Here is a 27,493-nt window from a genome sequence, read left to right as displayed (position 1 = left end):
CACAAATGGACGCCCAAACCAAACTCCTGGCTTCATACCTCCCCCTGCTCGACAACTCGTCTCTTTCTCTCCCTACCACTGCTGCTACTCACCAACGCTCTTCCCTCTCTCACTTTAAAATTCATACCTGTGCTCCTTTCCATCTCCTCGACAGCCGCTGCTGCTCATAGTTACAAGGTAGTAGTATATGAGAGTTGCTGATAGAGATGGGTCACTCGCTTGGCTTGCTTTGAACAAATACAAAATATTTCGAAAATGAGTTTCAACAGAAACTTCAAAAATCATGAAAACCTGCTATTTCAAAACTCAAATGTTTCAGATTCCTGTTTCACAAGTTTCCCTGCAAAATGACTAAAAGACAATTGCATAGGCTCGTCATTTCTGCATTCAAATAATGAAGAATGATACAGTGCAAGTATAGTTAATAACTTTCAGGGCAAATTGACTGTTGAACTCATGATATACTAGTGCAAAATACAAACATCTGTGAAATGAGGTACATGTGTTTATATTCGCTCTTCCCATGAGCCCTACTTCTGCCCTCAGGTGGTGTTTGGTTGTATGCTAGCCTTGTTTCCTCTGCCAGAAATGGCACAATTCTCACTCCCACTAGTACCAGAACTCAGTTTGCACATTATTTATAAATGTGGATGCTTATAAGCACACTGGAAAATAAATGCAAGTTCCAGACTTTGCTATTTAGTAGGTGCCTATAGATTTGCTCATTAATAAGCACTGCATGAAATGCCTGCCAATTAACATGCACTTATGAGCCGATAGGTTTGTGTTGCATGTATTTTATTCTGCTGCTCTTGGTACATTTACAAATTATATACTGCTGGGCTTTATGAACAGGAGTTTATTTATGTATTTCTTGCTCTCCTATATTCTGTTATGAGAAAGGACAGCTCTTGCCTAGGGGAACTATGTAGTGTAATTGTGCACCTCCACCCAGCCCTACAGAGATGTGTCATTCTAACCCCACCTTGAATCACAAACTTTATAAGATAATTACACAATATATTAAAAAAAAAGTTAAAGTAGTGAAAGCAGCTCCTAATAAGGAACAAGCAAGCCAAAGATCTTTTTAAACGTATCTGCGTTTTTAACTTTTTCTTCTGGTTTTGGGCCAAATTTAAAATATTGCTTTCAGCAAATATCAAGAGGCGATTAATACAAACATGTCAGAACAGGTATGATACTGTTCTATTGCATATTTAAAGTAGGGGGACAGGTGTGCAATGTAAAGTCATTTGGTTTAAACTGATTTATTATTTGCAATCCATTTCAAATGTCATGGGGCAGATTTACTCAAGGGCGAAAAGTCGACAGCGACTGCTTTGCACCCATTGCCACATATTGCCAGGTGAAAATTGGCTGAGACAACGCAAATTTACTCAAATGGGGAGTTTTGTCCTGGGCTTCAGAGGCTGATGACTTTTCACTAGTGTTACTTCGGCAATGCAAGCGATTCAAAGCGAAGACGCGCTAGCGTTCATTTCTGCCTATCGCAAATTCGCTAGAGGTCTTGCTCTCAGGCTAATTTGCATACGGTGGGAAATTTAAAATTGAATGGACGTATATGTTGCAACAAATACATACATTATACAATTCCAGGGAACCTTAATAAAGAAAATAGAGTTGTTATAAATACACATGAGCCCACTGTATAGTTTATGTTCCATATGTTAGAAAATGTATGGGGGAACCCGGTTACCCGAAAACAAATGTAAGGACTTTTGCAGGCGTTTTTTGGAAGCTTTTTCCACTTAAAAATATGATGTAAGTAACAGAAGATTGAGGAAGATCTATGCACTCCAATGCACTTCGCCTGGTCTGAGCTGGCGGAGGCAAGTCTGGCAAAAGAGGTAACGTTCAGTACAATCCGTATTTTAATTAATTTGTGGAGTAACGCCTATTCGCCACAGCAAACTGTCGCCTGGCGATAGAGTGCGAATGACCGCTGGCGCCGTTCTCTTTTGCTAGCGGATTGGCGCGTGCGCCCATCAGTAAATCGGCAAAGTCCCTGCAGGCGGTAACAATGTTGAATTGTCGCCAGCGTTTGCCGCTTCGCCCTTGAGTAAATCTACCCCTATGACTCTTTACAAAATTTTGCTGTTCATAATAAGCCCTGGAATTACAACAAAATACAGTATATACAAAAGCTTTACACAAACAGCATATTTACATTTAATGATTATTTTAAATATGTAGAAAATGTGGTAGAAAACAGGTTTCTGCTTGTGAAGGATTACAGTGAAGTAAGTACGTAGTTGAATGTTTTTAACAAGTTGGCATGACTGTCCACTAGATGGAGCTGTGCATTTATTTTATAGATGGTTGCAGGAAGATTTAAATGTGTTCCATACTCTTCTAAAGACAAAACCATGCCTCCCAACATTTGAAAAATTGGAAAGAGGGACAAAAATATTTACCTCGCCCATTTAATTATTTATCATGTCCATTGTACAAAATTTGACAGGTCATGAAAGTATGAACACATGTCTGGGAGTTTTAAGGCCATGTTTTATGTGTTATAACAGTTTTGCTAGACTCAGTTCTCCCAAAAGGCTTACTTATCTTAAATAGTTACAATTGTATATTTGCTTATCTTAACTTGTTACAAATGTATCTAAGGCAGGTCTGCTTTATCAATGGGTTTTATCAAATGGGCAAAATGGGCATCTGCCCAAGGACCACTAATTTATGGGGCGCATTGTGCCAGTATTCCTTTATTGTTTTTTTATTTAATTTATTTCCTCCAATAGTGCCGCCACCTGTATTACTGCTGCTCTTCTCAACCTGGAAATGTCTCTTCTGTTAGGAGAAAATCCAAGATGGGTTGTTACATGGTTGTCTTTTCACTTTTTCTTCTGATTTTCGGTTAGTCTGGCATGTCCGGAGTTAATGGAGTGCTCATTGGCCATTATCCAGTAATCTAACTTGATTGTCTGGGATTAATGGAGATCATTGTCCATTTCTGCAGTGATTATCCTAGCACAGCTCTGGTTAAAATTTTGTAGTAACTATACTGGCATGTGTAGGGTTAATATGATGTTACTTAGGGATTATAGTGGCTCTTCTGGGGTTAATATGGACCAGTGGCATGGAGGGGGTACGGGCCACAGGGGGCCCAGACCACAGGGTATTCTGCGTCTTAGTCCCCCTCTCCAACCCCTCTTCTACCTTTAAATACTGATGTGGTGAAAACTGGGAGGTGTGGCATTAACTTGTATTTAAAATTTGTATTTAAAATTTAAAGTTAATTTACCTAGATCAGGGCCTGCAACCCACCTTGTGTGGCCCCCCATACTGAGATTAACTGGTCCCTGCATTGTTTACACCTCAAATTAAGACTGTAATCCCCTGTATTGTTCAAACCTGTAACCTCTTTATTGTTCACCCACCTAAAGCCATATACTGTTCACACCTCATACCCAGACCACATTGTTCACCTGTTCACACATCAGACAAACTGCTCGAGTGTCGCCAGCATTGTGTCACTGTATGTAGCACAGTATGAACTGTTCATGAACTGAGTCCTGATAGGTTTCCCTGTCTCCTGCTCTGTTCTGCCTTCGCTATGCTCCCTGTGTGTGCCATACTCTGCCTTCCCCATGCTCCATGTTTGTGCCATACTCTGCCTCACCTATGCTCCCTGTGTGCAGTATTCTGCCTGCACTATGCTCCCTGTGTGTGCCATACTCTGCCTGCCCTATGCTCAAATGTTTGTGGTATATTTAAAATGTAAACTTTTTACAAATGAGTGATATCCCTGCAGTGAGCATCAACCATTTGTTTTTTTTTGGTGTGTTACCACCATTAATGTAAACATGGTCTTAAAAGTTCTTGAGATAACATTGGTGTGGTTTAAAAGGGGGGTGGTCAACACTGGCTTCCATTATCGGCCCTCCACCACGTAGGCCAGAAAAATTTGGACCTAAATCATATCACCGTCAAAACAATGGACAGATGCAAAGGACTATCCAGTGCTTTGAACTGTTTCTCCATTGTAAGCCTTAACCAGGATATTCAGTCGAAACTACTTTCCTCGGCTGAATTCACTCACTATAAACCTCAGGTGTAAATCTTTGGATTTTGCTTTTTTGTTTGTTTTCTGACTTCCCCTTCAGTGGGTGCATTCTACTGCTATTGATGTCATCTTGCTTTGGCGTGCATCATCACAAATTTAGTGGCAGTGTGCAGTTGTGCTCTGATTCTTTCTGTCTTCTTTCTGTCTACCCTGTTCCTGTATTCATCATGTTGTACCTCATCCTTGCCAGTACCTTATTTATACCCAGTCTGAAGTGACTAGGTTCCTAGCAGGTACTACAGCAGAAGGTTTGGCGTCCAAAAAGGGAATTGCTCAGATTTTATGGAAGAGTTAGACTTGTGCCAGCTACCCTCCCTCTGGGTTCTATCCTACTTGATCATTACAGCTTTTTGCCCTTGTTTGTGCTTGTTTTAAATCATGGAACCTACCAAGAATTTGATAAACAAATGCTCTTCCTTGGGCTGATTTACAAACACAGGTACTCAATCAGGTGGCTTGGCAAGTGAGGTATAAATAGGCAGTGAAAAAAGAGGTAACACTCACTTTGAGTCGGTCTTGAGACACTCCTGCCTTCCCACCATGTCATTTAATTTAAAAAAAATGGTATTGTCATAGCTGGAGGCAGGTTGTTTAAACACTGTAATTACAAATAATTGATGCAGGCTCCTGGCTAAGTTTATACAGGCACCCACCTCTTGTAGCAATAAAGCTGTAGCCATTCACCACCTAATTCTGTGTTGCTCAGTATTTTTTGGGTAATTTTATGTGCAGAGTTCTCATCCACTGAGTACAGCACAGCCAGTTGTAGCTCTAAATATGGAAAACGTCATTATTTAGCTTTTCTATTCTTTTTTCCCCCTTATATCTACTAACTTGCAGCAACTACACAAATGTCATAATGCCCTTATTCTTTCATTGTGACTTTCACAACGCGATAATATACTGTTAACATACTGTGATACCGTGCAGAAAATCCCTCTCATTGAGGACTATTGTTCCCACACAATGTTTATTCGATAAACTACCTGGACAGTGTTAATCTGGCCCAGAAAAAAACTGCTTAAAAGTTTAATAGAAATCAACGCACTGTTTGAAGGTCACTTTGTTGAATATACAAGTAACTGCATATCGTTATCTCTGTAGGGCTTATGGCATATGAGTTGAAAAGTGGAGTCTATTCTGTATGAAGTGGTGGCAGTAAATCATTGCATTTACAATTATGGATATGGAATCCGTTATCCAGAAAACCATTATTCAGAAAGCTCCAAATTACATGAAGGCCGTCTCCATTATCGCCATTAAAAACAAATAATTCTAATTTAGAAAAATGGTTTTCTTTTTCTCTGTAATAACAAAACAGTACCTTGCACTTGATCCTAACTAAGGCAAAACAATACTATTGGGTTTAGTTAATGTTTAACTGGTTTTTAGAAGACTCAAGATATGGTGATCCAAATAATGCAAAGATTGGATTTTAAAAATAACCCTACACCTGTATATCAATCAGTTATTTCATCATTGTGTCAATGCTTCACACATTTGTGTAAAAGTGGGAGTTTCATGTTTGAATTAAAAAACATATTTGTACAGTATATACTTTTATTTTTTTTTTGTAGATCCTCCACTTCCTTATGTGCAGTTTGCCTTAAAGAGTGGTCAGTTGCCAAAAGTAAGCATACAGAAAACTGATCAACATGCAACTTTTAGGTAAGATGCTATTGTTTTCTTTTTTTTTCTTTATTAGCTAAGTAGTAGTTGCTAAGTAGTAGTTGCTACTAAAATCTTTTGTAATTCCATTGAATTCACAAACTGGACAAACCTGCTCTACAAAAGCAAGCAAAGGACAGAAAGACATATAACTATGGTCTGGAACCATGGTGAAAGATCTCATTTCACATCTGTGTCATTAGTTCCCCCTCTGTTTGCAGGGGGTCATTTACATTGACAAAGGGAACTGCAAGGTAAGGATAAGGCCCCATTGCAGGTTGCATCCATCACCGCTTCCTAATTTGCGTGTATAACATACAAGTTAGGGGACTAATAGGGGGCAGGAGGGGGAACCCTTATGTGCCTCTCCTTCCCACCTTGCATGAATATAGTTAGGTCCCTGTGCTCTGAAAAAGTCCAAAGACCTGTGGTATTTGATTTAGGCGGGGAGGCAGGTTACAAAGCAGACTGCACCATATTTTTGTACTTTTTACTCTGACTTCCTGCTCATAAATGAGCCATACTATACAGTATGTAGGTGTCCTCTGTAGTTGTGCTCAGGATTTCACCACTTTGACTTAGAAAACCAAGAAGAAAAATATGTTTTTTTGGTGTACCAGGCTTTATAATCAGCAATGATTTTTCAAACTGGTTCACCATTATGCATTTTGCAGTGATGCATTTTTAAAAACAACAAAACACAGAAGCACTGTAAGATTATAGGCTTAAACATGTTTATGGAAGATAGCTTATCATACTTATCCCGTTCTACAGCAGCCTTATGGGAAAAATGATATGCTTCTAGTTTTCTAACTCACCTGATTTTTGGGCTGCTGGGTTGTCTAGTATCCCTCTATGATCTCATTCTCATTTCTTGACTGGCACAAGCAGAGCTGTAGGGCCTGTGTCCAGGGTGGCAGGGCTTGGGATTTTTACTTTATTTTCAAAGAAATAAAAAAAAAACCCCACCTGCTGCCAGAGAGTATCTGTTAAGTTCAGTGGCGGAGTTAGGGGAGTTGGGGTTCATCGGGTACACTGCTTCAGAAGTTACATCATGTGTAGCAGAAGTGATGTCACACTGTGAACATGATATGATGTGTGCAAGTTGGGGAGGCAGCAGAAATACCTAAATACGGTGTTAGGCACAAGCACCTTCACTTTAGAGCCACAGTCTGGCACAATGCAGGGGTTTTTGCTTTCGACACAAGGCAATGGCTCCAGCCCTGTAATTTAGGTTTTAAAATGACATAAACTTTGATACTCTTTCCTTGTATACCTTACTTCCTTAGGTGTAGGTGTAATTTACAGTACTGAAAAACAACAGGATAAGTAGAAAATGCACTGCTTCCAATAACTGTAGATATCAAACTTATAAAACAGAAAGTGTTTTGCTTTTTTCGGCATATAAATGGATTTAGATCATGCTTGCTCATTTAAAGGGAAAACATGTTTTTTTTCAAAACGCATCAGTTAATAGTGCTACTCCAGCAGAATTCTGCACTGAAATCCATTTCTCAAAAGAGCAAACAGATTTTTTTTATATTCAATTTTGAAATCTGACATGGGGCTAGACATTTGTCAATTTCCCAGCTGCCCCTGGTCATGTGACTTGTGCCTGCACTTTAGGAGAGAAATGCTTTCTGGCAGGCTGCTGTTTTTCCTTCTCAATGTAACTGAATGTGTCTCAGTGAGACATGGGTTTTTACTATTGAGTGCTGTTCTTAGATCTACCAGGCAGCTGTTATCTTGTGTTAGGGAGCTGTTATCTGGTTACCTTCCCGTTGTTCTATTGTTTGGCTGCTGGGGGGGAAAAGGGAGTGGGGTGATATCACTCCAACTTGCAGTACGGCAGTAAAGAGTGAATGAAGTTTATCAGAGCACAAGTCACATGACTAGGGGCAGCTGGGAAATTGACAAAATGTCTAGCCCCATGTCAGATTTCAAAATTGAATATAAAAAAATCTGTTTGCTCTTTTGAGAAATGGATTCAGTGCAGAATTCTGCTGGAGCAGCACTATTAACTGATTTATTTTGAAAAAACATTTTTTTTCCATGACAGTATCCCTTTAAAAACAACAACAGCTCAACTTTAGTTTCTTTCTCTTTATTTTCAGTTCCTACCAGGTGTTTGTGAAACATTTAGACCCACTGTGTTCCTTCACTTGTGAGTCTCTAGAAGCAGTGACATACTTTCACAATGTTTCCAAGACCCGTGCATACATCACAGCAGAGTTTTCTCCAAGTGATATTCCTGAGGTTCTAGAGTTCTCATTAGGCGACAGACAGTACTATGGAGAGTTCTACAATGCCCCTTTAAGGCAAGAGAAAGATTACTGTGTCATCCTGAGAATCATCAGTAAGTGGAAAAAGGTAAGTTGAATGTGACTTAAAGTAATCCTTCCATTTTTTCCAATATTTCCAACATTTGATGTCATGGGATTGAAGGCTGTCTTTCCTACCAATGTTCTTCAGATAGGGGTTGCTGTTTGAAATATTTAAATAATGATGCATATTCCTTTATTTGACAAACTGGGAAACTTAAATGTTGATATTTTCTTACATTCTCTAAATTTGCATGTATGCATAACCAACAGAATTTGCATTTTAATTGGTCGAAGGGCAGGCAGAGATCAGCGTCGTCAGGAACAAGGCAAGAGGTCAAAATCCAGGAATCAGTCAATATAGAATTTTAGAGAACCTGGGAACACTCAGTAGTAAAACCTCTGTTCAGGCATTGAACCCGGTACTCTGGCCAGTGCAATGACGGTACAACAATACAACCCAGTGTGTGCGAACCATGGTGGCGCCAAAGTCATTTTAAGGATTCTGATTTGGTTCAACCAAGGCATGAGGATTCGGCCAAATCCAAAGCCTGCTGAATAAGGCAAAATCCTGGCCAGATATCAAACCAAATATTGGATTCAGTGCATCCCTATTGGGCTATAGGTTTTGTTTAAGGTAGCTAGTCTTTTTACTCGGAAGGCTCATTGTCATGTTTTATCTGAGTAGGTGTTTCTTCAGATCCCTGCAGCTACTGTATTTGCAGAATATGGCTGCTGTTACCATCACAGAGTTGCGACCTATGCTGGGTTTTAATTATGGACATGGAAGTAACTACAGAGGATCAGGAAGGGGGAGGGCCTAGTGAGTAAACCTATGAGTAAGTACCCCAATAGACACGAAACACGTTAGGCTCCTTCCTTATGTCCTAATAAATAATTTTGTACTTTTGATTGATTTTTGTTTGACTTTTTTGGGAGATCTCACTACATACCTACATTTGTCAGTAGTGGGCCCAGTGAGGTCCTAATTAATGAGCATTTTCAATATATCGTAGAAGAAAAGTCAACTAATATTTAGCATCCCTAAAGTGAATTTGCTATAGGGTCTGTTTTAGGAGAAGAACACATGAAACAACCTTCTATAACATTATTAACCGTGTAATAAATACATTTCTTATGAAATGCAATCCAGTTTGCCCATCTTAAATTTAGACAATTACCCTAAACATTCTCTATTGGTAAATATACTGTATATTCTATTATGTGATATATACATGATACCGCATCTACCACAACTACATTTGTCTCAGGATTGACTTATGCATGTATTATGCATGCTTCTGCATTAGGCATTAGACTTAGGCAAATTTCGGCATGAGGCCGTTTAGGCATTTTCTGGATCAGGAATCTTTCCATAATATGAATCTGCATACTAAAATGTTAAAAATCCTTTAAACATAAAATAAACTCAATAGGATTGCTTTGCCACCAATATGTAATAATGATGCTTATTATTTATTTATTATTTACAGAGGAAAAAGGAAATAATGTTTAAAATATAGAATTATTTGCTAAAAATGGAACTTACAGGGGGAAATTTACTAACTTGTGAAAATTCGCCAGCGACGGCTTCGCACACATCGCTACACTTCGCCAGGCCTCAATTTGCTCAGACAACGCTTATATACAAAAATGCGAAGTTGCGTCCAGGGCACCGAACGCTGGTGAATTTTCGCTAGCGTTATGTCGGCAATCAAAGCGAACATGAGCTAGCGGTCAATTATACCTAGCACTACTTCATAAAGGGTCTTCGCTCAGGCTAATTTGCATACGGCAGGAACTTCTAAAGTTACATGGGCGTATATGCTGCAGCAAATACATTACATTACACAAGTCCAGGGAACCTTAAAAAAGAAAATATAGTTGTTATAATGCCCTACACATGTGCCCACTGTATAGTTTGTGTTCCATATGTTAGAAAATGTACGGGGGAACCCGGTTACCCAAAAAACAATTTTAGGCTATTTAAAGGAAAAGACGCCAGCGCTTTTTTGAGACTTAGAAAAATTTTCCACTAAAGATTGAGGAAGTCCTATGCACTTTATTGCACTTAGACTGATCTGAGGTGGCGAAGGCAAGTCTGGCGAAAGAGGTAATGTTCAGTAAAACCCACATCTTAGTGAATTTGCGGAGTTACGTCCATTCGCCAGAGCGAAAAGCAACGCTAGAGTCAGTGAGAAGCAACGCTAGAGTCTATTGCCTTCACTAACGAAGTGACGCCTGCACCCGTTAGTAAACTGGCGAAGTAACGAAATTATGTCACACTGGCGAATCATCGCCAGCGTTAGTCACTTCGCCCTTCAGTAAATGTGACCCCTGGAATTGAGATACAGATACAAGCATTGGCAATAACCCTCACTTTGTAATGCTAAAATGCAAAAATACTAAATTTATCATTTGCAAGCTGCTGATATCACATACTTTTTAATATTCTACTTAATGGTGTTTTATCTTAAAATTGCCTCTCCCAAGCACATCTGGCTTGATGGTTAAAGTTGCTTTTAGTAAACATTTTAGGCTCATTAACAATTAATGTTTAATGGCGATACAAAGTCCCCATAGGAAATGTGGCTTTTACATGTACAGAGGAAACAAGTGCACAGAAGTGATTGTTTAGTCGACATGTAAATATTTGGTTTTGCTTTTATTTGAACAAATAGAATTTATACAAAATGCAATGATAATATATCAAAATGGTACATTCAGAACTAAAACAGAAAGTCATTAATGCACGTGCAAGTGCAAGTGTGCAGCCCAAGCGTCTACAATTCGAAATTATTCCAGCATTGTTTAATTTATCAGTTTCTCAATTATAATAAGAATGTCTTGTGTTTTAATTGATTTAATAAGAAATTCATTTTTACTGGAATTTATCCTATTGCTGTGGAAAAAGGAGCAAGTCACTTGATGTCTCCCAATATAAAAATCTTTGTTTAAATCTGACAACACAGAAGAATATTTATCTTTCATTAATGCTCCTTTTTTGGTGCGTATATTACATTATCATTATTATTTTATATTTTGAGTGTGCTATTTAGTTCAAAGGGGTTGTGCCACCTGCCAACACTTTTCAGTTGTTTTCTTGCGGCCTCGGGAGCCGCTTCCTCAAATCCGGCCCTGAAGCTAAGTTCTCCCAATGCACACCCCCTCCCCCAGCACACACCTCCCCCCGCACTGGTCAAACCCTTCACCCCACTTATCCCCCCACTCACCCCCCTCTTCTTGCCATGCTCTATAACAAAGCTCATTGATGCACTGACATTAAGCACAGAAGGGCCAGAACTTGGTTGAGGCTTCTCTCCACCACTGCACCCAAGGCACATGCCTCTTCTGCCCACCCCATGTCCAGCTCTGCTCTTCATACTGCCGTTCGTTTATAAAACTTTTTTAAAAATGTTCAGCCTGCTGCAGGTTGAATACTGAAAGCAATTATCTGAATGGTTGCCATGGATTACAGGCCAGGCAGGGGCGTATTAATAGTAAGACCCCCAAGGGCCTGTGCCTAGCGCAGCACGATTTTGGGGGTGGTCCTCGGGGGTGCCTATTTTTTACATTTTTTGTTTTTTTTTTAAACCCCCCCCCACCCATCGCCACGGATTTCCATAGGAAATACGGTGATGGAGCAACAACAATAAATGTTAGACATATACTGTACATAGTTTCTGAGATTTACAGTATTGTCAAGTCTTTCCTGTATCTTCACTCTGTGCCCTTGCATTTGGTCCATTTCATCTTACAAGATATACAGCTATTCTCTGCTTTGTTTTTTCTTTTCCACCCACTGGCTTTTCTTTACCTTTTTTCTTTCCTCGTAATTTTGAATTACTTATCTTCCTCTACCCAATCCCCCAATGTTTTCCCTCAGGTAAAATAAACATTTCCTTCCTGAACAATAGTTTTTGAATAACTATACTTTTTGCTTTTTACTTGGGACCAACAAACTTTTTCACCTAGTACAGTTTTATGGTGAAATTTACATTTTATCCAGCAGTGAAAATGTTTGCTTATTAAGTCATTGTATTTTATTGAAAACTTAATAAAAAGAATTTTAAAAGAAAGAAAATGTTTGCTTATCCCCCTATAATTTCTCTATGTGAAAAAAATGCAGGCTTTGCAACACAAAAAAGAGACACATTAACCAAGCCCTTTGATCTGCAAAAAACTCTAACCCACCCTAATCCAACCCATACCTGACCCAACCCACTGAACCTTGCTGATCTGTATAAAAGCAATGTTGTCACCAGAGATGCAGGGTGGGTGCAAATATATAAATAACAAATGCAACCCATGTCTTCTGTCAGAAGTCATCACCAAGTCTGCACCCAGTGGAGCCCCCCAGCAGGCCAGTCCGACCCTGCCTGCCAAAGCCGGGATGAAAATTGGCACTGCAAGTGTGCGCCGTCGGTGACGTCACGCGCGCCACCGGAGTGCACTGTGGATAACGCGGCCCCATCTGGCTGAGCCCCGAAATCTGGCTGTGAGCTGCCAGGGGCCCTGAGGGGGTGCAGGCCCTGGCCCAATTGCACCCCCTGCTCCCCCGGTAGTTCCGCCACTGTTGTGAATGACCCCCACTGTCTCTTTATGTCCTCATGTCATCCTCTGGCTTCTCCTACCACAAAGGAATTGTTCTGTGTAAAAATAAAAACTGGGTAAACAGATAGGCTGTGCAAAATAAAAAATGTTTCTAATATAATTAGTTAGCCAAAAATGTAATCTGTAAAGTTTGGAGTGACTGGAAGTCTAACATAATAGCCAGAACACTACTTCCTGCTTTTCAGCTCTCTTGGTTTCCACTGATTGGTTACCAGGCAGTAACCAATGGGCACATAGGTCATAACTGTTGCTTTTTAATCTGAGCTGAATGCTGAGGATCAATTACAACCTCACTGAACAGTTATGTCCCATGTGACCCCAGGGCCGGATTTACATATTGGGTGCCCCTAGGCCCACTGCCGTTCGTCGCCCTTCTCCCCTCCAGGGGGACAGGAGCAATGGGGATTGGCGCATGGGAAATGTAAAAAAATATTGTATCTCCAGCACATCCCCAGTGTTTTTGAACCAATGTGGGTGTGGTTGGGCAGCATGCCGCCCCCCTAAAATCCTGCCACCGTAGGCCCGGGCCTAGGTGGCCTTTCCACAAATCCGGGCCTGTGTGACCCCCCCCCTTAAAGTCACTGACTCACTCAGAGTTAGAGAAATGAAAAGCCTGTAAGTTCTGTGTTAGGCAATTTCTATGTGAAGTGGCACACCCAGTTTCAAGTGAAACTGACTCATGTGACATTAGCTAAGCTCATACCTGTTTTAGAACTAGTTAAAGTAGAAAAAAAGAGAAACAAATCTTTACCAGGACAGTCCTTCTACGCAGGTTGCTAAAGGAGTCTAGTACCTATAAATGGGTAGGTTGGGGTGGATTGGGAGCCAGATATAAGGTAAGGCTGGGTAGATTGGGGCAAAAATAGGATTCTGTTTTTGGTAATTATATCCTGAGAGTTGCTGAACTGAAGCAGGGGGATGGAAATTGTTCATTGTATTTGGCTGCAGCAAGTACATTTGAGTTGCAACAAGGTGAGAACAGTCCTGGTTAGGGTTTTTTGGCAAACAGTGGTCTAAGTATGGAGAAAGCAGACACCTTGGTTGCAGAGGGGCCTTGGCCCCAGGGTCTGCTTTCTCTATAGTTGTAGAGCTGCCAGCTCCACTACTATCTCTGCTCCTCAGCAACCGCCCACTCCTGTCCCCACTCCACAGCCACTCTTACATACCTAAAAAGCAAGCATCACTAACTTGTGGGGAAAGCATGTACTTGGTGGTGCTGGTTTCTGTGCACGCCAGGCCACCGGAAGAGGGAGGGGCCCCGCCATAAGGTAGTAATGCAAATATTTCCAAGTGTCATAAGAATAGGACGTGACCTGTGCTTTTATTCAAGATTTATGAGGTTATCTAATAAAAGGCATAAAGTTTGCCCAGAGCAGTTAACCTTAGCAACCAGTAAGCAGGTAGAATTTACTAGTCACCTGTTTAAATGCAAGTATCTTATTGGTTCTTATGGGTTAATGCTCCTGGGCAAACTGTTTGCCTTTTATTAGATAACCCCATAAGTCTCTAATATATAATAATTATTACATAAGTGTTAATATGTCTCTGTTTTTACTCAGTTGCAGTAGAACTGGGAACTGCAATCCATAACAACTCCTTAGGCTCATTAACGATTGCAGCCACAAGTGAAGTTGTGCTAAAATACATGTGAATGTTGCTCTTATTGACACCATTTATTTAAAATACTTGCTTCCAAATTCATTGTGTGAATTCAGGGTGGTATATTTGCACTAAGCACCACTGCATCTGCCCTGCCTCTTCTGCTGAAGTGTGCGCATATTGAGAGAATTAAACTCTATTGAACCCTGGAGCTACTAACACCTTGAATGTAGAGGTAATGCCAAGGTTCCCACAGTGGGTTGCATCAATAGGAACAGCAGACTTATTACAAAAGAATCACACATAAACTACATTTTTTTAACCAAGTACTGGAAGTGATACAATCCCAACCCCGCAAATGTTCGATGCATCTTACAACTTACATGTTATTGTGTGTATCCTTGTACTCATATGTCTTCTTTTCTCTTCTACATGCAGGTACCAGTGTGTATCTTTGTAGCAGAAATTAAAGGTGAGCACTATATGCTGTAACATCTAGCATAATAGACCAGATTCAATTTAATGAGAAAAGCCAAATTCAGTTCTAGATTTTCCCATGGATTCAAATGCAATTCATTGAGGAAAAACTCACATGAGAATGCAGGAAAAGTCTATGTTTAAAAAGTGGACCTGAATTAGGAGAAATGTTTTTGCGACTCAAATTAAACTTTGTCCATATGTTTTCACCATAACATTAAATCTGGACCAATATCCTTAACAGGCACCTGTTGCCCTAAAATATTTTAGCCCACCAAAGATGAAGTTTAAGAGAGCCTGCACTCCGGTTGGGGGTAACATTTTTTTTTAAAAGCACTAGGACAGTCGCACCAGGAGAGAGCTCCCAATGCGAGCGACCATGTCGTACAGAGCACATGTGTATAATAAGTAAGTTGCAGCATTGGTTCATTATGCTTGTGCTCCAACTGGGAGCTCCTTGTGCGAGTGTCTTAGCAATTTTAAAAAAAACTACTGGTACCCCCAACCATAGTGCAGTTTGGTGGTGCAAAATATTTTATCTTAACAGGTGCTCTTTAAGGCTGGGTCACTAAGGTGCCACTCTGACGTTGCTAGCACTGTTTTTATACAACTCACATGCCCATCCAGCTGCATCATAGCTGCAACTACAGGTGAATTATATAGTATATTCAGTAAGTGATGGCACAGTGGTACTATAATATTCTTTGTTCTTCAAATATGACAAGAGAAACTACCTAACGCTCTATTTACTTGTATAGGGTTTAGTCCATATTTATCTACGGGTAAAAGTACAGTCTGCTCTGTTTCGCCTGTTAATAAATATTCCCCTAAGAATCCTGCACAAGTGCAGGCCTTCGCTGCATAGGCCGGGGCCTAGGGCGGCAGAAGCTCAGGGGCTGCATGCCACCCAGCCGCACTTAAATTTATGCCGAGCCGGAGCACTAGGGACTCTGCGTCCTGTCCCAGTGCTCTGGCTGTGGACAAAACAGTTGCGAATGGGCGCGATCCGAGGGGAGGGGGCGACGGAGGAAACCTGCCTCCGGGCGTGTGGAGGACAAATCCAGCCCTGCGCAAGTGAATATAAATCTATGAAATTTCCCTCTCTGGAGAACGCAGGTTTCATTCTTTGATAAATATGCCCCATATTATTGTAGATCTCTACTCAATCAATTTTCTTTCTGTTTAAATTTAAAAGACTGCCACTGATAGTAAAAAAAAGATCTAGGGAGTATTATAGGCAAGTGTTTGGAGCAGATCCAGAACTGACAACAAAGCTAAATATCAAACTGCACACAAAACCCAGAGTCTTTTAAGGACCTACAGATCTTCTGAAATCATAAAACAATCATAAAACAAGGAAAATGTATTGCACTCCTTGGTATTATTTACATATACAGGTATGGGACCAGTTATCCAGAATAATCGAGAACTAGGGTTTTCCAGATAACGGATCTTTTCGTAATTTGGATCTTCATACCATAAGTCTATTAGAAAATTATGTAATCATCAAACACGGATTAATTATATCTTAGTCTACAGATCTTTTCATTCTTATAACATAGACTGCCTTCTGAAATCATAAAATAAGAAAAATGTATTGCACTCCTTGGTATTATATACATATACAGGTATGGGACCAGTTATCCAGAATAATCGAGAACTAGGGTTTTCCAGATAATGGATCTTTTCGCAATTTGGATCTTCATACCATAAGTCTATTAGAAAATGATGTAATCATCAAACACGGATTAATTATATCTTAGTTTCAATCAACTACAAGGTAATTTTTCATTATTACAGAGAAAAAGGAAATCATTAAATATTTGGACTATTTGGATACAATGGAGTCTATGGGAGACAACCTTTCTGTAAATTGGAGCTTTCTGGATAACATTTCCCATCCCTGTACTTCATTGCAGGGCCCTGTTCTATTATACACTCTGTATCAGCCTGATAACTCAATTTAACCATATTCTATAATCGTCATAAATCAGTGTAGTCTGTGAATGCAATTGGATAATTCCCTTGTATGTATGTATGTGTATTTTTATTTTATAGCACTTTGAGGGCAAATCACTGCACAGCAGAACAATAAATTAGTAAAACAAACAAGAGGTGATTGCAATAATAAGTACAAAAGTTCAAACAAGTACAAAAATGCAATACACAGTATAGTGACAATACAAATTAAGTGCTTATTGTCAAGGAGACAAAAGGATGGAGGTCCCTGCCCAGTAGAGCTAACAGTCCAAATGGGAGGGTAACGTACAGACACAGATCAAAAGAATTTTAAGTGCTGTAGGTATTACAGTGGGTGACACATATAAATGCCAGTTCCCAGGTGTTATGCAAGTGCTCCAAAAACTAGTCTTCGGGTATAGTTCTGAAAACAATGAGGGAGTATTCTCTTCAGAGAAATTCAGGAATGCCATTCTAAATATAAGGAGCAGCAAGACAGAAGGGTGTGATGCAGGAAACAGCAGTAGCAGTAAGGGGTGCAACTGAGAGGAGTGGATGAGTGCTCTGAGAGGAGTGCTGGATTTGGCCAGGAGCATATAGAGAGACAAGAGATGACATGTAGTTAGGTGCAGAGAAGTGAAGGGCTTTGAAGTTTATAATGAGGAGTTTGTAGGGCAAAAAGATGACAGGGCCAGGGTTGTGAAACATCATCGATATGGAAGTTAAAATCCCTAAGGATGATTGCAGGGATGTCAGTACAGAGGAAGAAAGAGAGCCAGGTGTTGCAGTCAGAAAGGAAGGTAGCAGAGGAGGAGGCTGATAGGAGTCTGAAAAAGACAGGTCCCCATACAGAAAGAGGGGTGAAGATATGAAGGGCGTGCACCACAAAAGAGTTGAATGAGAAGTCGGGAGGAATAGGAATAGGTTAGAACCGACAGCAAGAAGGGAGGAGAATTCCAACTCCCACACAATGTCCAATAGTTTGGGGTGTGTGAGAGAAAGAGAGACCATATGAGAAATGCAGCCTCAATGGCGGTTTCATTCTATGAGAGCTAGGTTTCCCTTAGTGCAAGGAGACTGCATGATTTAGAGCAAAAATGATCAAGGATAAATGTGGATTGTTAGTTAAAGAGCAGATGTTGAGAAGGGCACAGACAGAAAGAATTGGAATCTGAATCAGGTTAGAGAGATTAGATAAACAAGAAGATTTGAGCAAAGGGGCAGGAAAACAGGTTTGGAGAGACATCCCCTGCTGCAAGTAAAATTAGGAAAAATAATGAGAAGATGTGGGAAGCGGATTTCCCATTTACTATTGTTGTTACTAGCAGGTAAATTGTTGTGAAATGTTGTGAAATGTCCTCATTCGAGTATGACTGCAGCAGGTGAGCAAGATTATCAGAAGTACTTCACTTTAACGTCTATGATTTTAAGCAGTCTATTTATTGTGGTAATAGAGTCCTCTGTACTGGCTCTTCCTTACCTTTAGGGGAAGGGCACACAGGCAGATTCGGGGAGATTAGTCGCCTCAGCGATAAATCTCCTCTTCTTTGGGGCGACAATCTCCCCGAACTGCCTTCCCCTACTTTCCCGACGGCTATAATGAAAAATCGACAGCGGGATGGCACTCGCGGCACTTCGTTTTCTGAAGTCGCCCGAAGTTTCCTTGTGAGGCAACTTCGGGCAACTTTGGAAAACGAAGCCCCGCGAGTGCCATCCCGGTTGCGATTTTTCATTATGGCCGTCAGGAAGGTAGGGGAAGGCAGTTCGGGGAGATTGTCGTCCTGAAGTAGGGATGCACCAAATCCAGGATTCGGCCAAGATTTGGCCTTTTTCAGCAGGATTCAGCCGAACCCATGTGCTTGGCCGAATCCGAATCTTAATTTGCATATGCAAATTGTGGGGAGGCGGGATTTCAAGTGACTTTTTGTTACAAATCAAGGAAGTAAATCAAAATTTATTTTCCACTTTTTCCTTTCCCACCCCTAATCGGCATATGCAAATAATGATTCGGATTCGGTTCGGTATTCGGCCAAATCCAAAATAGTGAGTTCGGTGCATCCCTACCCTGAAGAATAGGCGATTTGTTGCCGGGGCGACTAATCTGCCCGTGTGCCCTTCCCCTTATTCCCAGATTCTTACATTGGAATTGTAGTTCTACTTACATTTCCAAGCTTGTTAATATTTGAACATGTAAACAAGCAATAACGGTGCTTTGTTGTTACCAGAAATGCCTGCGGGGTTCAAACTCAATCAAACTATCATGTATTATTCAGACAATAAAGTTATCATGCTGACCGAGTAGATACAATTACAGTTGCATCCCAGAGCGCCTTTGCAGGGAAATTAAGTGGATAATGGTTGTTGATTTTGCTGAGCATATCTAATTCTCGGATGACTCTTCAGATACATAAAATAATCTTTTGTAAACCATTTTGTGCCAAATGCTGAATCTGGTCCATCAGATAATGTGTCTCATACAGTAGCTGGCTGTCAACTGTGGTTCTCTTCTAACTTGACACAGAGTTAGGCCCCTCTTACTATAGGTCTGACATTCTGCTTTACAGAGCAATGCATTTTATAGTGGTGTAACATTTTTGTATGTATTAATCTTTGATTTGTCCCCTTTATTTCAGGTTATACACCTCTAAGGAATAATATGAATATAGTCTTACCGGGATCAGTTGCATTTGTGTGTTTTATTGTATTTTTTTCTTACTCAGCAGCAAGGTATGTGTATTATATCTATATTTTTAAAAATGGACAATACAGTATGTAGGGTTTATACCAACAATAGGTTCAGGTATCATCTTGCTATCACTTTATATCAATGTTCCAGACTGTACTATTTCATTTTTCTCTTTTGGCCCCTTCGTCCTATATAACAGTTTAACACCAACTTGCTTTTGTCTTTTTAAGAAGGAAATAACACAATCATAAAGTAGAGAGTTTTACCATTTAATCTAAAGGCTATCTAGCTGAAGGAGTTCAAGTTACACTGAAAATAAATCTAAAGTAACTACTTCTGTTATCTTGTTAAAAATACAACCCCAAACCTATTATAATTTAACACCAAGTCAAAGTCTTTCCAGGTTTGGCAAAACTGCTCTCCAAAATCTGGGCAGAGGTGACACGATTAAAAATGAAGGGAAAAGAAAGTGCAGTAATTGGATAGGGCAAACAAAATAATTAATTTTAAAATATCAGCAATGATATTGTATCAAAAAGTACATGTGCACAATTTAATCTCTGAAGAAAACTCTTAAACAAAACTTTTAGAATAATGGAGGTGGCTTGAAGAATTATCTGAAGATGGTATGCCTCTGAAACACCTTTGGCTGTTGCTAGAAGAAGAATTTCACATTCCATGGATACTGAGCATAATTTATTTACCATATCAGGTCCAGAACTTTATGGTTAATGGCACATGGGTTGTTATCTCTGCAGACATATTTCAGCCACAAGAGAAAACACCCCACATACACGGGGTATTTAAAGAATAAAGATTCTGTTGGCAACTGCATTAAAAATTCTATCTACAGCATAGCACATATAAATATAGCATCCTAGCTACTTATTCCTACTGTACACTGGAGCCAGTAGGAAAGTAAAGTGTTGGTTGGAGCCAGCACAGCTACTGCTGAAATGCAAATAACTGCTAAAGGTATCTAATAAAAGAGTAAGAAATTATTTCCAGGACTCTGTGCACACTTCACTAAGCTTGATTATTCTCTGTACAGCAGTGCATGAAATAATTTAAGTACTGTACAATTCTGCATGCTTTGCTATATATGGTGCTAAAAATGTGGTGTTAGAATTTAAATGTACTTTCTACTACTCAAACATATAAACATATATGAGTGTTGCTTATTTTATATAGAATATCTGACATGCTAAAGTCCATTTTCAGATACACTATTGTGGTACTTTGTAGGCTAGTACGTAGAGACGTCCCCCCCCCCCTCTTGGGGGTAAACATATATTATAATTTGAAACCATTTTGTTTACATAATACACAGAAACCATGAATAACCTGTAAAATGTAATCGGTGAGCTTGATGTCACTTGTGTCACATGACTCATTGAAACTTGGATATAAAAAAGGATGTACACCACTGTTATATCACATATATAAATAATGTTGTGATAATAATTGGGGGAAGGTCCGGGAGTTCAGTGGCCGGGGGGAGTAGGTCTTGGCTGGTGAAGCCCACGAGGAACAGTGACCCACCCTGTTTTTTCTTGGTGTCCCGCTGGCCCAGTCTGACCCCTGCATCAGCACAATATACATTACATGTATAGATGCTTGTATGGACCTGTTATCCTAATTACTCAGGACCTGGTGTTTTCCGAATAAGGGTCTTTGCATAATTTGGATCACATATTTAAGTCTGATAAAAATATTTTAAATGTTAAATTAATCCAATAGGATTGTTTTGCCTCCAGTAAGGACTACTTATATTTTAACTGGGATCAAGAACAAGTTACTGTTTTATTATTACAGAGAAAAAGGAATTAATTTTTGAAAATATGAATTATTTTATTAAAATGAAGTCTATAGGAGGTGGTCTTCCTTTCATATGGAGCTTTCTGGATGACAGATACCATACCTGTATATACAGTACATCAGTGTTGTCCAATCTGTGCCCCTCTTCCTTTTGTTGAACTGCAAATTACTGCAAACAACCGATGCATCTTAATCTATGAATGATGAACTAAATTTCTATAGTTATGGAAATTCCTATCATATATGTTTCCCACTTATGTGTAAACACACAAATGCGTATACACACATATTGAATGCACAGTTACAAACATAAGCACAGAAGCACATCCATGCCTACGCTTATGTACTCAGAATGAATAACACTTTTGTTACTAATTGCAGGTGCTGCAAGAGGAGATAAGAGGGAATTTTTCATATATGGACACTGTAAGACTGTAAGTATTACTCCAATGTTATACAGTATTATGTACAGTATAACAGAAACAAGCATATTGATTGCTGACTGAGCTGCTATTACACACAAAGGTCCTTTGCTCTGTCTAGGGTCTTGTGCTTTGTCTGGGGTGCCAGATCAGTTGGTCACATGAGTTGTGGGCCAGATTGGGCTCTTCCAGTCCTTTGGAGTTAATGGAGTTATGAACTATTTATGATTAAAATAAATTAAAATTTGTTGAATTTCGATTTTAAAAATATGCAATACAAATAACATAAGCCTGCCCTTTAAAAGGGGTAATTTTACTGAAAAGTACCAGGTCGCTTACCTGCAGAAAACATAAGCAATATATCCATGTACTATTTTCTCATTCATTTTGTACAGCATTCAAGGTTATTTTTTTGTATCAGTAGTTACATGAGACATTGGTCTAAGATGTATAATATCACACTATTTGCTCTTTTCTGATTATGCCCTACAAATGAACACTAACTTTGCTTATCTTCATGAACACACAACAGGTGCCATAGTGGGCGAGAGCCTGACAATCACACTCTCGGTTATTTGAAAGTTACGTTAGCTTATTTTTGTAGGACTTAAAATGTTCAGCATGCTTAATGGTATATACACAATACTGTGCTGTGTCCTCTGTTACCCTTTCCCATTCTTGAATTACAATGCATTAGCGAGAACATAAGTTAGTTTGAGAAAGGTATTTAGCTAATCTCTATCAGCAAAGTGATACAAAAAAACACTAGTATCAAATTAATACACTGATTAAACAACCCCTTTTGTATAATTTTCCAGTTGTATTTGCACTAGTAGCACTAGTTCAGCACTAGTAGTGTAGCATTATTCATTTACAAGGTTTCCCCGTTTACCTAGAAATAAACAAGAATGTCTTTAGTCATAGACATTATAATGGCCAGTTGTAGAGTTAGAAAACTATACACACGTTGTATGACTTTCCTTCTTGAGTAAAACTGAAGCTTTGTAGGGTTTGAAAAATGCTTTGTAAAAAAATTATTGCAAGGAGATTTAAGCCAATGTAACGCAATTTTTCTTTTTCAATTTTTCAATTTCTTCACTGGATATCACTTGATGAAATCAAGTTACAGCATTGAATTTCTATGTTTCTCACAAATTGATTTTTTAAAAATGTGTTTTTAACAAAGTTTTAAGAATTATTTTTAAATTATTTAAAATCTCTAGAAATGTGAGATTTATAAAGTATGTGTACCAAGAAAAAATGTGATATAAAACCACAGTAAGTAAAAGTAGTCAAGGTCCTATAGAAGTCAATGGAGGCTGTGCTCTTCCTATTTTGAGGTTTTTGGATTTTTTAGCGCAAAGTTTTTTTGATTCATACTTTATATATTTGGATCTAAATTACAATGCATTAATGATTTTAGAGAAATAGGTTTAAGGGGCAGATTTATCAAGGGTCAAAGTGAATTGAAGTTAATTTTTGAAGTAATTTTTTGGAAACTTCGACCATCGAATAGGATACTACGACTTCAAATTTACTTCGACTTCGATTCAAATTAAAAATCATTCGAATATTCGACCATTCGATAATCGAAGTACTGTCTCTTTAAAAAATTCGACTTCAATACTTCTCCAAATTAAACCTGCCAAAAGTGCTATGTTAGCATATGGGGACCTTATAGAGCAGTTTTCTAAGTCTTTAGAGGTCAAAGGAAAATCCTTTGATCGATCGCTGAAATAGTTTGAATGGTTCGATTCGAACGATCTAATCGTACGATCGAACGATTTTACTTCGGTTGTTCGATTGCCAAATTTGGTAAAAAATCCTTCGACTTCGATATTCGAAGTCAAAGTATTTTAATTAGATGGTCGAATTTCAAAGTATTTTTTACTTTGAAATTCGACCCTTGAAATATCTGCCCCTAGCCATTTTATCTGCCATTCAGCCTTTAAAACAGGGAATTATTTACATGTGTATGTTAATTGGCTGGCACTTATAAGCTCAGTGATTTCTTACTAGAGCTCCTGAGATAAGATGAATTATTTATATTCTGATTTTTCAGTTAATAAGCAAATAATCAAACTTTTTGAAAATTTGAGTTTATTTGAAGTAGAAAGAACCTCTAACATTACACAAATTCGAATTTTTATAATTTGGGCCTCTAGTGTTCCTTCCTTTATGGGGTTCAACATGGTTTATCTTATGGTGCAAAAATACATTTACAGTGAGAGCAGTTATGTTATGGAATGATCTCCCAAGAAGTGGCTGTAATTGCAGAATCAGTTAAAGTTTTATGATAGGGTTGGATGGCTTTTTTAGCAAGTGAGTACAAAAGCATTCTGCATGTACAGGTGTGTGACCTGTTATCCAGAATGCTCGGGACCTGGGGTTTTCTGAATAATGGATCTTTCCATAATTTGGATCTTCATTCCTTAAGTCTAATAGAAAATCATGAAAGTATTTAATGTACCCAATAAGGATTCATTATATCTTAGTTTGGATCAAGTACAAGCTACAATTTTATTATTACAGAGAAAAAGAAAGTCATTTTTTAAAATTTGGATTATTTCACTATAATGGAGTCTATAGGAGACAGCTTTTTCGTATTTCTGAGCTTTCTGGATAATGGGTTTCCGGATAACAGATCCCATACCTGTACTGATATTTATATATAACATTGTAGACTAAGGACTGGTCTTGTGGAGTCAAGAAGGAAGTTTTTCCCTTCTCGGCCAAATTGGAAACAGCTCTAGGGTTTTCCCTTTCCTATGCATCAAATATTAGTTGGGTAGGAATTTTCTAAGCAACTGGCACAACATGATGGATTATTTTTAAACTGAGCTACAAGGTAACTATGTAAGTATTGTGCTGTAGAATATAGGACATCGTATTATACATAAATATATGCCAATACAATAGGAGAAGAGATCTCTGTTGGAGCTTTAAGGTGACATCTTTGAAAGAGACATGGTTCATGCAGGACATTTTAAAAAATGGAATGTATTTTGTGTCTTCAAGTTATATACCGTACAGCACATTAATGCAAATATTTACTTCTTTCTTTCTACAGCTGCCTTTGTTGTGTCATGTTCAACATGCATTCCTCAGAATACTGGGGGTGTCTACTAAAAAGAATATCTTACTCAACCGTAGACTGTTTTTTTCATGATCATGAGAGTATGAGTGATTTTTCTTCTGCGAGGGTGTGACTACACATTTCTTCGCTACAAGAATCATCAACAGCAAAGTTAATGGACACCAATGAGCGATAAAAGCTTCATAAAGGACCGTAATAAGTTACAAACTAGACTGAAGATACAGACATAATGTTGCACTATTTGATGTATCTGAAAGGCTTGCTTTAAGCTGATAGTTGGACACATGATACAGTAAAAGGGTTCATGTCATTTAAGCAATTGTTTGGTCTATATTTATTTCTTATTTCTATCCGAACCCCATTGTCATTTTGTATCCCCCTCCCCCTTTCTGACTGTAGAATTAAACATTTCTTTTGAAACAATGGTCATCTACTATATGCACTAAGCTCTAGTATCTCTTACTGCTGTTTTCTAGAGGATTATATCAAACTGAGCTTTACATGTGTTGTTATTTTATTACATCACTTATTGTTTATCAGTTTGAGATACTGCTATTCAATAACACTTACGGCTTCTTTTCTGGTTTCATTGAAACACAAACAAGTACTCCTGTTACCAGTTAAAGGGGCAGTATAATCCCTTATTCAACACAAATGCAATAGGACTTGTGCCCAACATACATTTTGCCTTTTGTTTTAATCACAAATATCTATACTATTTTTTACACAGAAAACCCTCCCTTCCCCCATTGTATGACTATTTTGTTAACAGGTGTCTATTATGGGGGTGGGCTATGTGAACCAGTAATCTAATTATTTACCTCGCAAGGCCCAAATATGGAGTAGTTGAATTTCCCTGTTTGCCCTTTTAAAATTAAAAATAATAAAAAAAATGATTTTTCCTAAATAAAATAACAGGTATAGGCCTATTCATTACACTCACATTTAACGGGTGGTATGCTGTGCCTTTGAATAAATATCAATGTTTATTTAATGTTTAATCACTGTAGCTCAATAAAACTTTTCCCCAGCTTTCCAGGGCACTACATTAAAATGCAAAATAATCCTCCAATAGTCCCACCTGATCTGCGTACTTCTGGCTCTATGTTCTTTGCTCTGCAACTGGAGTTAGAAGAGTTAAATACAGTTTTCTAGCTCTGAATTACTATGTCCTTCCACAATGTCTGGTTACAGCGCAATATAATGAAGCCAAAAGGACACAATAATCTCTGCATGTAAGATAGCAAGATGCCTTAAATAGTGCTGGTAATTGCTGGTGAATTCTCTTGCATCCATTATTTTTTGGTCAGTAGAATTCTCAATATTAAATTGTTTTCTATGCATTATTAATTGAACTTCATTATAGTTGGTATTAGTGTACCTTTAATATACTGCCATAACAAAAAAAAAATTCCAGATCAAAATAGCCAGAAAATTATGTTGATGTGTTTACTTACCCCACACATACAAATAGTGTACATGCTGCCAGGAACAGAAAGAAGAATGGATAAAAGGGGTATCCTTTGTAATATGAACTTCAGATATTAAATCTTAATAACTTGCAGAAGCCGGTACAACCTGTACCATAATATTTGTTTCACCACATGAATTATAATAATATTTGTGTAACCACATAAATGGCCCCCAGTATAAAGGAGGGATCTACAGAAATATTAAACACAAACAAATACATCAAAAGAACATATGTTGACATATAAAACAGGTTATCTTTAGGCAACATTGCACAGACTACTAAGATATAAAGCTTTGCAATTCATTTTGTCAGGAAACATATAGGTGAATGGGATTTGGGATAGATTTCCCAGTAGGGAGGTACTGTATGTGTATTATACAATCATTATACAAATGGCAGTGCGTTGGGGGTTTCCTTAATTAGGAAGGATCTAGTTTTTTTTTGTAGATAACAAGTTGTCTAATTTCAGGCAGCGTCATTAGGTGGCTACTAAAGCAAATAAACGAATGATAAAAAAGGGCATTAAATCAAGGGATAAAAACATAATTATGCCTCTTTATAGGTCCCTGGTGAGGCCTCATCTGGAGTATGCAGTGCAGTTTTGGACTCCAGCCCTTAAGAGGGATATAAATGAGCTGGAGAGAGTGCAGAGACGTACAACTAAACTGGTTAGAGGGATGGAAGACAAATTATGAGGGTAGACTGTCAAGGTTGGTGTTGTTCTCGCTGGAGAAAAGACGATTGTGATGGGACAAGATTACTCTTTACAAGTACATTAGAGGACATTATAGACCGCTAGTGGGAGATCTATTTTTCGATAAAGAAGATCACCGCACTAGAGGTCACCCCTTTAGACTAGAGGAAAAGTACTTTCATTTGAAGCAACATTGTGGAATGCACTGCCGGGTGATGTTGTGATGGCAGATTCTATGAATGCTTTTAAGAGGGGCTTGGATGATTTCTTGCACAAGCATAATATCCAAGGCTATTGTGATATTAAAATCTACAATTAATATACATATTGGTATATATAGTTTCAGTGGATGTGTTTAGGTATGTGCCCTGGGTTTCATTTGGAGGGGTTGAACGCAGTGTCGGACTGGCCCACAGGGATACCAGGAAAACTCTGCTGGACCCAGGTGTCAGTGGGCCCTCATGCTGCTAAACATTTGGCCTATTTCATGGCTATTCCGTATTTCTATGAGAAAAAAGAGACCAAGTAATAGATTATAGTATGTAAAGAAAAGAGACTAGGAGAATAGAGG

The 27,493-nt window shown here is 38.7% G+C and overlaps 1 protein-coding gene across 2 annotated transcripts in view; it reads left to right on the top strand.

Annotated features, from left to right (window-relative positions):
* Positions 1-25,174, top strand: part of susd1.S (sushi domain containing 1 S homeolog) — a 55,246-nt gene extending 30,072 nt beyond the window's left edge. For both annotated transcript variants that reach the window (XM_041579980.1, XM_018239968.2), the window contains 6 exons: positions 5,671-5,761; positions 7,876-8,131; positions 14,734-14,767; positions 19,365-19,458; positions 21,617-21,669; positions 24,728-25,174. In XM_041579980.1, the coding sequence (XP_041435914.1) occupies positions 5,671-5,761; positions 7,876-8,131; positions 14,734-14,767; positions 19,365-19,458; positions 21,617-21,635 (494 nt within the window). In that variant the 3' untranslated portion in view covers positions 21,636-21,669; positions 24,728-25,174. The remainder of the gene's footprint in view (positions 1-5,670; positions 5,762-7,875; positions 8,132-14,733; positions 14,768-19,364; positions 19,459-21,616; positions 21,670-24,727) is intronic.
* Positions 25,175-27,493: the final 2,319 nt, after the last annotated feature.

This window comes from Xenopus laevis, chromosome 1S (assembly GCF_017654675.1).
Source record: "Xenopus laevis strain J_2021 chromosome 1S, Xenopus_laevis_v10.1, whole genome shotgun sequence".
In the NCBI taxonomy this organism is placed as follows: Eukaryota; Metazoa; Chordata; class Amphibia; order Anura; family Pipidae; genus Xenopus; species Xenopus laevis.
Note: the sequence above shows the minus strand (reverse complement) of the source record. Positions and strands in the feature narration are given on the sequence as shown.